Source organism: Rhinoraja longicauda, unplaced genomic scaffold (genome assembly GCF_053455715.1).
Source record: "Rhinoraja longicauda isolate Sanriku21f unplaced genomic scaffold, sRhiLon1.1 Scf000140, whole genome shotgun sequence".
Classification (NCBI taxonomy): Eukaryota; Metazoa; Chordata; class Chondrichthyes; order Rajiformes; family Arhynchobatidae; genus Rhinoraja; species Rhinoraja longicauda.
The window spans coordinates 142,618-155,772 of NW_027601358.1; the positions used below are offsets into that span (position 1 = coordinate 142,618).

The window sequence follows — 13,155 nt, forward strand, 5'->3', positions numbered from 1 at the left end:
CCCCCACCTTCTTCCCCCCTTCCTTCCCCCCAGTCCATCTCTCTTCCCTGTGCTACACCTGGACTCATAACCATTTCTCTCTCACCCATTTCCTTCCAACTACATTCCTTCCTCTAGCTTCACAATTTTCAACTAACCCTCTGGACTTTTTTCAATCATTCGCTGATCAAAAAACCTTTGTCTGTGTCCACCCGTGACTCATAGGCTTTGTCCTGCCCCTCTCATCCAACTTCCTTCCCACCCCCCCACCCCCAAAATCAGTCCAAAGAAGTGTCCCAACCTGAAACCTTAATGTCTTTCGAAGTTGCAACAGGCAGGAATGAAAAAGAGGACCCAGTTGATATGTATTTGGACTCAGAGGCCTTTAATAAACTGGAGTATAGGAGGTTATTAAACAAAGTTAGCATGCACGGCCATGAGGGTAATATACTAGCCAGGACTTGGTCAACTGAGAGAAGATGGAGTCGGATAAAATGGGTCATTTTTTGGGCTGGGTGGCTGTGACCAGGAATGATGCTGGATTAATGCTGGGCCCAGCTGCTCACAATTGATATCCCTGAATTGTATTAGAAGATCAGGTTGGATATGTCCAAGCAAAACACAAACTGCTGGAGGAACTCAGCATCAGTGGAGGCAGAGGGATGGTGCCTGTTTGGGGTCAGGACCCTACACCAGCTCACTGCATGATATATCCAAGATAGCTGATAATACCAAGCCAGGATTATGCAGAGACATCGGGCAGAACATGTCGGATGGAAAATAATGTGGAGAAAGGTGGAGAAATTTAAATGGTGGGAAATTGAAAGGTGTTGGTGTAGGGAGAGGTCCAAGTATGGGGTTCTTGCACACCAACCACTGAAAGTTCACATGTAGGGTAGTGAGCTATTTGTTGTGTGTTGGGCTTTATTTTAAGAGGATTGCTCCAATTATATGGGGCACTGGTGAGACAGCACCTGGAATATGTACAGATCTGCTGTACCTGCCTGAGGAAAGATTACCCTCAATGGAGGGTGAGCCGCATTGCTTCAGCAGGTTGAATGGTGGGTTGGGATGGGGTCTGGCTGCTCCTCTGTAGAGAGAACGAACAAACTTGGTCTAAACTCTAGTTCCAAGAATGAGAGGTGATCTCATTGAAACACAATTTTTTACTGGATTTGATATGAATTTGATGTTTCCATTGCCTACAGTCTGAAGTATAACTATCCCCCACTCTCAGCTGCCGGTCCATGCTGCTACCCAATCTTTAACCCCCTCTGGCCCAGTTTCACACAGCCTTGAGGGTAGGACTTCATCAAACCCCTGAAAGCCCTCTCAGAGATTGAATAGATGGAGGATGGCAGGAGAGAGGGAGAGCAGAAGATACGGGGGGGGGGGGGGGGGGGGGGGGGAAGGGGATTGACAACAGCAGAGAAGTTTCAGGCGAGGAACTCCAGTGATCTGGGATGTGCTGCCTGAATGGAGCTCAGTAGATTCACAGCATTGGGTAAAGGGAACTGGAGAAAGTCTGGACTGTGGGGAGGAATGGGGAGTGAGACTCAGCAAGGAGCTCCACCATCAAGCTGGAACAAGCCTGATGGGCTGAGTGGACTCCTGTCATTCACCGATTCTCAAATCCAATCTGGAATTCCAGAGGGGGAGGGGATGTGGGACTTGTTCCCACCCTGTGCCTGGCTCTCCCTCTCCACGGTTCAGTAGTTGATAATCTCTCCTTATTTCTGCTCCGGATGTCCTAACTTAGATCCGTCCATACCTGGTAACCTTATCTTTCCGCTCTCTGTTCACAGGACATAATCTTGGAAAACGTAAATGGAATCGAAGTGAGTATCAAGTCCTGAGTATAAAAGCAAACACTCGATCCAGAGAAGGTGTCTGCAACTAAGCGCTAGTGGGGAGAAGTGATGTTGGTGACAGGACAATGGGTGGAACAGGAAGTGAGTGAGAGAAGTGAAACAGAGAACTGGAAGGCAGAGTGAGGTGAGAGGGGTACAGGGGAGAGATAGTTTGGGGGGAGAGTGTGAGGGAGGCAGATAGGTAGACCGGGAGGAAGGAGAGGGAAATAGAGAAGAGAAGAAAGAGTGGCAAAGAGAAATGCAAGGGTTATAGCCACATCATGCAACACAGAACCCTCAGTCCATCGTGTCCATGCTGACCATCAGATATCCAACTCCAACCACTTGGTCCGTACCCTACTCAGTCTTGGTAATTCAGGAGCTCATGCAAATGTTTCTTCAACACTGAAAATTTCTGCCTCCACCATCCCCTCAAGGAGATCATTCCAGATTCCAATCACCCTCTGAATGGATAAAGGTCTTCCTCGGATCCTCCTTAGACCAACACCCTCTGTCCCTAGACACATGTACCATTGGGAAACATTTCCTACAATCTATCTCTTACAGCATGGATACAGCTGCTTCGGCCTAACCTGTCCACACCGACCAAAATGCCTCATATAAGCAAGTTCCATTTGCCTGTGTTTGGCCCATATCCCTCAATGTCTTTCATATCCATGTGCCTGTTCAAGAGTCTTTTAAATGCTGTTATAGTTCCTGCAAGAATGATCTCCACTGGCACCTAATTCCATGACCCAACATCCTCTGAGTGAAAAAAGTGGTCTTCAGGTTCCTATTACATCTTGCCCCTTTCTCCTTAAATCTAGGACCTCTGACTTTTGATTGTCTATCCTGGATAAAAGACTCTATTCACTCTCCTCATGATTTTAAACACCCAAAACACATCACTCTCTCTAACTCAGGCCATCAAGCCATGAAAAATTCTGGTAAATTATTTCTAGATTATTTAGTCCTGTCGACTGTGCCTTCCCTCCACAGATGCTGCCTAACCTGCTCCCTTCCCCTAGCAGCATGGTTTTCCCATCTATTCTTGGGCAGGGACAGACCTGGAGTGACAGAGCCCCAGAGGATGAATGGGTGGATGGGGCGGTGGTCTTCAGTGAATGGGGGGGAGGGGAGGGGGGAGGTAGTAGGGTTTGGGTTGACAAGGACAAGGGCCTGCCAGTGGGTTGGGGTGATAGTTTCTGAGTTAATGGGGGGTTTCCACAGTGAGTGAGTGAGGGGTGACCCTTCACCGACTGTTGGTCACCCTCACTCCAGCTCCTTTCCCAGAAAGGTTTTCACCACTTTCTTTTGCCCACAGATTATTACTGAAGCACATTTGTATTTCTAACCGTACGGAGCTCACAGCCAATCAACTGCACAGCACGCTACGATTCTGCAAATGCTCAGCGGGACAGGGGATGGAAAGGGATGGAAGAACAGAGACTGCCAGAGACACTCTGGTGGATGGATAAACAGGAAAAAGAGGCAGGTTGAAAGAGGGAAAGAGAGAAAGTTGGAGGTGTTCATGTGTTAGTCCTGTCGAGCTGCTAAATTCTCACTGCAGTTATCACCTGAAGGTAATATTCTTTATTGGAGACTCAGCTGTGACCTGTGCTCACATCACACATCGTCACTACATGGACATGCACCTTTCAATGTTCTCAAAATTATTATGGGGAGAGACCTAGAGGAAACATATGTACAAGCAAAGGAAGGACACCACACAAACAGGCAAAGAAGTGGTGTGATAGACAGATTGAAACTCCAGGGGTTCAGCAAATGCGAGCTATGCTTTGCTTTGTGGCTTTTAAGCAATAAAAAATCATTTCAAAACTTGTCTTGTATTGGTTATGTATGTCTGGACCTCTCCTGGTGCCATGGATGGAGACAGGAGGGGGTGCAGGTGAATGTGTGACCCACAACTGATGCAAGAGGAAGGACTTGGATTCCTGGGGCAGGGCAGCCAAACTGAATGGTCAGGCTCAGAGCTGGATTGGCAGGGTGAAGGGAAACCCACAATGATTCAGGACCGCTGGGTGCCTTCAGTAAATGAGTCTGCAAAGCAGATGAAACAGGCTGGAAGAAAGAAAACCAAGTAGAGGGTACAGTGGAGCAGCAGTTAGTGCTGCTGTCTGCCAGCTCTAATCCGTGTGCAGTTTATATGCTCTTCCTGTGTCCGTGGGTTCCCCTGGCACTCCTCCCACATCCCCTGCCCCACGGGGTGATCGGTCACTCTGGTAGCCCATCCTGGGCCACAGGTAAACTTTGTGGGCCAATACGATTGCACAGACTGGAAGGACTGAAAGGGCTTTCCTCATAAAGAAATCCAGAAATGTGTAAAGGTTTTGAAGGGGTTAATTGTTTGCAGTTCAGTGTGTGTGGTTGGGGTGAGGGGGGGGGGGGGGGGGGAGGTAGTGGAGGACAATGCAGAGGCCATGGGAGGTTTGCAGTGACCAGTAGACATGGCTTACATAGAGTGAATGTGGAGAGAATGTTTCCACTAGTGGCAGAGTCTGGGACCAGAGGGCACAGCCTCAGAATGAAAGGACGTGCCTTAAGAATGGAGATGAGGTGAAATATCTTTCGCCAGACGGTGGTGAATCTGTGGAATTCATCACCATAGACAGCTGTGCAGGCTGTCATTGGGTATTTTCAAAGCAGAGGTTGACAGGTTCTTGATTAGTAAGGGGGTCAAAGGGTGCAGAGAGAAGGCTGAAGAATGGGTTGTGAGGGAAAGATAGATCGGTCATGAATAAATGGCAGAGTCGACTCGATGGGCCAAATGGCCTAACTCTGTTCTTAATTCCGGCTTCATGGACATTAGTGTCAGTGAAATCTGGGGGTTACCATAAGAGATAGAGAGTAGTTCAGAACTGCTCTCTGGCTGTGATAGGATAGTTCACTTTCCAGATAACAGCTGTGAAGAAACTGTCCCTGAATCTGCAGGTGTGCGTTTTCACATTTAATACCTTTTGCCTGAGGAAAGAAGAGGTAGTGGCTAAGGTGTGATGTCCTTGATTATGCTGCTGGCCTTGCCGAGGCAGCATGAGATATAAATAGAGTCAATACAAGGGAGGTTGGTTTGTGTGATGGTCTGGGTTGCGTCCACAATTCGTGGTCTTGGATGGAGTTGTTCCCAAGCCAAGCAGAGATGCATCCTGATAAAGTTCCTCATGGCAGCCTGATCGAGACAATTGGTTTAGTTTAGTTCTGTTATTGCTGTCACGTGTACCGAGATGCAATGAAATATTTTATTTTGCATACTATCCAGCCACAGCTTGCCTGTACCAGGCCCATATCCCCTCAACCCTTGATAGAAACAAGGAACTGCATATCTTTTTTGCATTCATTGTTTCATTCAATCATTCATTCATTCTTCTGTATCTCTCCACATCGCTATCTATATCTCTCGTTTCCATTATCCCTAACCAGTCGGAAGAAGGGACTCGACCTGAAACGTCACCCATTCCTTCTCTCCAGAGATGCTGCCTGTCCCGCTGAGTTACTCCAACTTTTTGTGGCTATCAAGGAACTGCAGATGCTGAGTTACTCCAGCACTCTGTGTCTATCCCTTCAAACACCCCCTTCTATGTAGCTGTCAGTGGCTTTCAAATGTCATAATTGTAGCTGCTTCTACCATGGCATCTGACAGCTCCATATGTACACAGCCCTCTGTATGGGGAAGCAGTTGCCTCTTGTATCCCTTTTAAATCTTTTCCCTCTCTGCGTCAACGTATGCCCTTTAGTTTTAGACTCTCTTCTCTAATACCCAATAACTTAGCCTCCACAGCCAGCAAAGAATTCCACAGGTTCACCACCCTCTGACAAACAGCTTTCAAACACACATCACGGATTAACCCAATCACCCCCCGGATAACTCTCATGAGCCTCTTCTGGACCTTCTTCCCTCTCTCGGCTCCTTCAACCTAATCAAGATTCTTGATTAGTCCGGGCGTCAAAGGTTGTAGCAGCAACTTAGTCCTTCCCAATAAAGTCCTTAAGCTTACCACTTTTACGAAAGGAGTGGAGTGAACATTCTTGACGCAAACAACGACAGAGATCTTCATGACGTTTCAGTTTAATTAGTCGTTTATTGAAGTAGTTATACAAACAGATTAGTATATCTCTAGTCATTGACTTGGTAAGAATTGTATCCCACCACAGCTCCTCTCGTGTCTATCGCATAACATCGCGGTCTTCCCAATTGTAATTCTGGCCCCTCCCCTGGCTCCTCCCAGTCCATATATGCACATATGCCCATGTATGTAAGCCCCAAAAATAGGATACAAAAGAATATAGTATGCTAAGACAGCTAGCAAATACACATGGCTACGACAAAGGTTATGGGGAGAAGGCAGGAGAATGGGGTTGAGAGGAAAAGATAGATCAGCCAGGGTCTATGGCTGGAGAATGGCAGAGTAGACTCGATGGGCTGAATAGCCTCATTCTGCTCCTATGCATTATGAACATCATACTATAAACACATACAATATATAGAATAGATGACCAGTGATAGTTTGATTCAGACTGGCTCACCCAGGGAAGACACAGGGCTGTGGCGAAAGGATGTTATTCTGACTGGAGGCCCATAACCGGTGGAGTTCCACAGGGATTAGTGCTGGCACCTATTTTAACAGTATATATATTAATGATAGCGATGAAAATTAGTTGGCCAGTAAATGTGCAGATGATGCACAAATTGGTGCTCAGGGACAGTGAAAAAAAGACTCAAATGTATATATAACTTAGTTACAGATGTGAGCGGAGAAATGGCAGGCAGTGTTTACCCGGGCAAATATGCGGAATTGCATTTTGGGAGGTTGAATATAAGGGGAAAATTTAGTTTTTACAACATAAAGTGGGGAGTGCCTGGAATGTGCTGTTGGGAGTGATGGTAGAGGCAGATATGATAGTGGGATTTAAAAGGCTTTAGACAGGCTCATGGATATGCAGGGGATGGAGGGATATGGATTATGTGCATGCAGGGGGGATTGGTTTAATTTGGCATCAGGTTCGGCACAATATTCGATAAATGAGGGGATGAAGGGTGGAGACTCCATCAACGTGGGCAAAGCCATGATAGCGGCTCAGTGGCTGGCTGATCCCAACAGCAAGCACCCAAGGAAGAGCAGCAGACTGCATGCCAAGTGGATACCTCTGTATCAGAGGGTGGTCGAGCGGGGTTCAAGAGATTGCAGGGCTGTATCATTACCGTGGATGGTAAGGTGGAGGCTCTGATTCCATGGTGTGCCTGCCACTGAGGGAGAGCTGAGAACCACAGCAAGGCAGTAGCTGACTGATACGGAGTGGGGAATGGACTGGATTCTGTGATGTTGGTGGTGGGAGGGAGAGATGCTCTCAGTCCTACAGCACAGTGGCAGTGCCTCCAGCCGTGCAGTGACCACCCACACACCCGTCTACACTGATCCCACATTCACCCACTTCACTCTCCCCACATTCACACCAACACCCCCCCAGCACACGCACACCCTGAGGGCAATTCAAAACAGCCAATAAACCCACCCACCATCACAACTCAAATTGCAGCAGGATCTTGATCAGTTGGCCATGTGGGCTGAGAAATACTTGATGGAATTTAACACTGAGAAATGTGAGGTGTTGCATTTTGGAAAGTCAAACATGGGCAAGACCTACACAGTGAATGTTAAGGCTCTGGGGAGTGTTGTAAAGCAGACAATCTAGGAGTGCAGATACATAGTTTGTTGAAAGTGACATCACAGGCAGATCGGGCGGTCAAAACGGCTTTTTGGCACATTGGCCTTCATCATTCAGAGTATTGAGTATAAAAGTTGGAAGGTCATGATTTAGTTGTATCAGACGTTGGTGAGGCAGCATTGAGAGGGTTGTGTCCAGTTCTGGGCACCATGACATAGGAAAGATGTCAAGATGGAAAGGGAGCACAGAAGATTTATGAGGATTTTGCCAGGACTCGAGGGCCTGAGCTACAGGGAGAAGTTGAGCAGGCTGGGACTCTATTCCTTGCAGCGCAGGAGGATGAGGGGTGATCGTATAGACGTGTACAAAATCATGAGAAGAAACGATAGGGTAGTCGCACAAAGTCTCTTGCCCAGAGTAGGGGAATCACAAACCAGAGAACATAAGTTTAAGGAGAGGGGAAAAGATTTAATAGGAAACTGAGCAGTAACGTTTTCACAGAGAGGGTGGTGGGTGTATGGAACGAGCTGCCGGAGTTGAGGCAGGTACTAGATTCAGGATTCAAGATTCAAGATTCAATTTATTGTCGCATGTACAGTGAAATTTGAGTTACCATACAGCCATCTATCTATATACAAAAACTCTTGTTTGTTTGTTTATTTGTGACTGAACTTCAGCCAAAACTGTACTAGATAGCACAACATTTTTAGGCCCACCTATCAGACTGATTAGACCAAGCGGACCAGCTGGGCCCAAACTCCTCCCGCATTCGCGCAGCGCCCGATCACCTCTTCCCCCCCCCTCCTTTCCCCCCACCTCTCCTCTCCCCCGTCTCCTTTCCCCCCTCTCCTCTGCCCCCCTCTACTCCCCCCCTCCTCTCCCACCCTCTCCTCTCCCCTCTCCTCTCCCCCTCTCTCTCCCACCCTCTCTCCTCTCCCCCTCTCTCTCCCACCCTCTCTCCTCTCCCCCTCTCCTCTCCCCCTCTCCTCTCCTCTCCCCCTCTTCTCCCCCCTCTCCTCTCCTCTCCCCCCTCTTCTCCCCCCTCTCCTCTCTTCTCTCCCCCCCTGCTCTCCCCCTCCTCTCCTTGACCCCCACTCCTCCCTCACACCCCTCTCCTCCCTCCCCCCTCTCCTCTCTCCCCCCCTCTCCTCTCTCCCCCCTCTCCTCTCTTCCCCCTCTCCTCTCTCCCCCCCTCTCCTTTCCTCCCTCCCCCCTCTCCTCCCTCCCCCCTCTCCTCTCTCCCCCCTCTCCTCCCTCGCCCCCTCTCCTCCCTCCCCCCTCTCCTCTCTCCCCCTCTCCTCTCTCCCCCCTCTCCTCTCTCCCCCCTCTCCTCCCTCCCCCCTCTCCTCTCTCCCCCCTCTCCTCTCTCCCCCTCTCCTCTCTCCCCCCTCTCCTCTCTTCCCCCTCTCCTCTCTCCCCCCATCTCCTTTCCTCCCTCCCCCCTCTCCTCCCTCCCCCCTCTCCTCTCTCCCCCCTCTCCTCCCTCGCCCCCTCTCCTCCCTCCCCCCTCACCTCTCTCCCCCTCTCCTCTCTCCCCCCTCTCCTCCCTCCCCCCTCTCCTCTCTCCCCCCTTTCCTCCCTCGCCCCTTCTCCTCCCTCCCCCCTCTCCTCTCTCCCCCTCTCCTCTCTCCCCCCTCTCCTCTCTCCCCCTCTCCTTTCTCCCCCTCTCCTCTCTCCCCCCCTCTCCTTTCCTCCCTCCCCCCTCCTCCCAAGGAGACAGATTTAAACTTTAAAATGTGAATAACTTAAAAAAATATAACACCTATTTCGATGAAACGTCTTCCAATAAGACCACCGGACGATGGTAAGGTGGGCTTAAAATTGTCGTGCTAACGTGTACCGTTTTGGCTGTAGTCCCGGAACAAACAAACAAGAGTTTTTGTATAAAGATTTTATTTGCTGCTGAGCTGTTAAAGATAACCCCCATTTAAAAGCTCCCCAAAACCCCCCCTACATTAACTGAAATTGAGTTAAGGTTGTTTTAAAGAACCTCAGTCACACACTCCTTCCCCCCTCCACCAACTTTATCCCCCCTCCCCTCACCTGATCAATACCTATCTCTTTTTAATATCATGCCAAGAGGTAGGACTTAAAGGGAACGTTTTCGACGGCGTGGGTTGTACTGCATAGAGCGCAGGAGGATGACAGCTGGTGTACAAAATCAGGAGAGAAATAGATAAGTTAGATGGGCAGAGTATTTTTTTGTGTATTTTGTTGAGTAATGGTATCAAGAACAAGGGAGCAGTTGGTAATTGTGCAAAAAGACAAATGATTACGAACCGTACGGACAATGTTTGTACACAGAGGGTGGTCGGTATATTGGGCGGACTGTCCGAGTGGTTAGTTCAGGTCGGGACTATAACCACATTGGCAAAGAACATTTGGGCAGGTACATGGATAATTCCCCTAAGATGGCTTCCATCCAGTCCCAATAGTCCCCAAAGCTGACATCCTGACATCCCTTACCCCCATAAACTGGCTACCTCCCATTCCCTTTTTACCCAACCTGGCTACATTCCATTCCCCCAACTCCCCCTAGCTGGCTACCTCCCATCCCTTACTCGCCCAATCTGGCTAACTCCCATTTCTTTTTTTTCCCAACCTGGCTGCCTCCCATTCCGCTTACACCCCGAAGCTGGCTGTTTCCCATCCCTTACTCCCCCAAGCTGTCTTCTTCTCATTCCCAATACACCCCCAACATCCCATCACCCTTACTCGCCCAAGCTGGCATCCTCTCACCCCTCCCCCCCCCCCTCAATCTGGCCACGTCCCAAACGTTACACCCCAAGCTGGCTGCCTCTCATCTATTACTCGCCTAAGTTGGTGACTTCACATTCCGCTTCCTCCCCTAAGCTGTCTACCACCCAACCCATTCATCCCCAAGCTGGTAGCTCCCATTTCCCTAACTCCCCCAAGCTGGCAACCTCCCATACGTCACTTCTCCCATACGTCACTCCCTACCTCCACCACTTACTAACCTAAGCTGTTTTCCTCCCTTTCCACTCAATATCCCAAGCTGTCTATATCCCATCCCTTACTCCCATGAGCGGCCTGCCGGCCATCCCTTACTCCCCCAAGCTGACCACCTCCCATCCCTTACTCCCCCAATCTGGCCACGTCCAATCCCTTACTCCCGCTAGGTTGCTACCACCCATCCCTTACCCCCCCCCCCTAAAATGGCTACCTCTAATCCCCTACTCCCCCAAACTGGTTAACTCCCATTCACCGGACTCCCACAAGCGGGGTTCCTCCTATCCCTTACTCCCACAAGCGGGCTTCCTCCCATCCCTAACTTCTCCAAGCGGTCTTCCTCCCATTCCCAATACTCCCACAAATTCCCAATCCACTTACTCGCCCAAGCAGGCATCCTCACATCCCTTACCACTCTAAGCTGGCAACCTCCCATTCACGGAGCTCCCCGAAGCTGGCTACCACCCAACCCTTTCTCCCCCAAGCTGGCAGTCTCCCAATCCCTAATTCGCCTAAGCTGGCTTCATTTCAGCCACAGTACTTTCCCAACCTGGCATGCTCACATCCCTTACCCCCGTAAGCTGGCTATCTCCCATCCCTTACTCCCCCAAGCTGGCTACCTCCCATTCCCTTGTTTCCCAACCTGACAACCTCCCATTCACGGAGCTCCCCGAAGCTGGCTTCCTCCCAACCTTTACTTCCCCAAGCCTGATTCCTCCCATTCCCTGTATTCCCCAAGCTGATTACCTCCCAACACTTACTCTCTGAAGTTGGTGACCTCCCATCACTTACTCCCCCAAGCGGGCTTCTTCCCATTCCCCTCAATATCGCAAGCTGGCTATATCCCATCCCTTACTCCCAGTAGCTCGCTACCTGCCATCCCTTACTCCCCCAAGCTGTCTTTCTCCCATCCCCTATCTCCCCCAAGATGGCTACCTCCCATTCACCATAATCCCCCAGGCTGGCTACCTCCCAACCCGTAATTCCCCCAAATGTGGCTTCCTCTCATTCCCAATACTCCCCCAATATGACTGCGTCCCATTTCACATACTCCCCCAAGCTGGCCACCACCCAACTCTTTCTCCCCCAAGCTGGTCACTCCCGTTCCCCTTACTCCCGCAAGCTGACTTCCTCCAATCCTTTACTCCCCCCCCAAGCTGTCTACCTCCCATTCCGTTTACTTCACCAAGATGGCATCCTCACATCCCTTCCCCCCCGCCCCCCTCAGCTGGCATCCTCCCATTTCCTTTCTCCCCCAAACTGGCTCTCTAATCCCTAATTTCACCAAAGCTGGCTTCATCCCAAATCCCTTACTCCTGCAAGCCGTCTTCCTCCCATTCCCAATACTCTCCCAAGCTAGCTTCCTCCCATACGTTACTCCCCCAAGCTGGCTATATCCCATCCTTTACTCCCCCAAGCTGTCTTTCTCCCTTCACCTAACCCCCCAAGACGGTTATTTCCCATTCCCCATAATCCCCCAAGCAGGATACCTCCCAACCCGCAATTCCCCTCAAATCCGGCTTCCTCCCATTCCCAATACTTCCCAAAGCTGGCTGCCTCCCATTCCACTTACTTCTTTCCCCTTACACCCCCAAGCTGGCTACCACCCAACCCTTTCCCCACCAAGCTGGTATCTCCCATTCGCATCACTCCCCCAAGCTGACTACCTCCCATCCCTTACTCCCGCAAGATGGTACCTCCCATTCCCACTACTCCCCCAAGCTTGCTTCCTCCCATCCTTCCTTCCATCCCTTTATCCCCATATCTGGCTTCATCCCATCCTCTGTAAAACTGTATAATTGTAAATTTGTCCCTTCCAAATGGAGACCCGACCTTTGTTTGTGGGTGGTGTCTCCGTTCCTGCTGCGGCTTACCATCGGCCAAACACCTGGAGCTGGCGGCCTCCACCCGGGACCACCTGGGCTCTGGTTCACAGAGCCCGCGGACCGACCGGACTCACCATTAGCGGAGCCGGCTGTCTTCGGAGGCTGCGGGAGCGGCTGCGACTCGCCTTTGGCTCGGGCCGCATGGATGCCGACATCGGGAGCTCCGGCAGCTGCAGCGTGTTCACCCGCCCCGGATCGCGGAGCTTGGGTCGGCTCACCGCGGATCGCGGGGCTTGGGTCGGCTCACCGCGGACCTTACACCGTCCGGCGTGGCCTGGAACGTGGCAGCTTCAACAGCCTGACCGCAGGAGAAGACATCAGGGGAAGAGGAAAGACATCCTGGCCTTCAATCACAGTGAGGAGGTGACTGGAGGAGACTCACTGTGATGGATGTTTCTTTATTTTTGTTGTGTTTTGTGTTGGTTGGGGTTGTGTAATTTGCTTATTTTACTGCTCATATTGTTGGACTGTGGGTGACCAAATCTCATCCAAAAGACTTGTTTTTTGGATGACAAATAAAGATATCCTGAATTCCCATGTTTCCCAACCTGGCGACCTCACATTCACCGAACTTCCCGAAGCTGGCTTCCTCCCACCCCATACTTTCCCAAGCGGGATTCCACTCATTCCCCGTACTCCGTGGAACTAACTACTTCCCAAACCTTACTCTCCCAAGCTGGTAACCACCCATCCCTTACTCCCCCAAGCTGGCTTCCTCCCATCACACTTCCCAACCTGGCTGCCCTCCATATCCCTTCCTCACCCTCCGTTAATAGTAAGATTAAATG

At 50.4% G+C, this 13,155-nt stretch overlaps 1 protein-coding gene across 1 annotated transcript in view; it reads right to left on the bottom strand.

Annotated features, from left to right (window-relative positions):
- LOC144590116 (ribonuclease T2-like) overlaps window positions 1-12,784 on the bottom strand; it is a 77,550-nt gene extending 64,766 nt beyond the window's left edge. Inside the window, exon 1 of the mRNA XM_078394974.1 lies at window positions 12,442-12,784. Coding sequence (XP_078251100.1) covers window positions 12,442-12,522 — 81 coding nt within the window. The 5' untranslated portion in view covers window positions 12,523-12,784. The remainder of the gene's footprint in view (window positions 1-12,441) is intronic.
- Window positions 12,785-13,155: the final 371 nt, after the last annotated feature.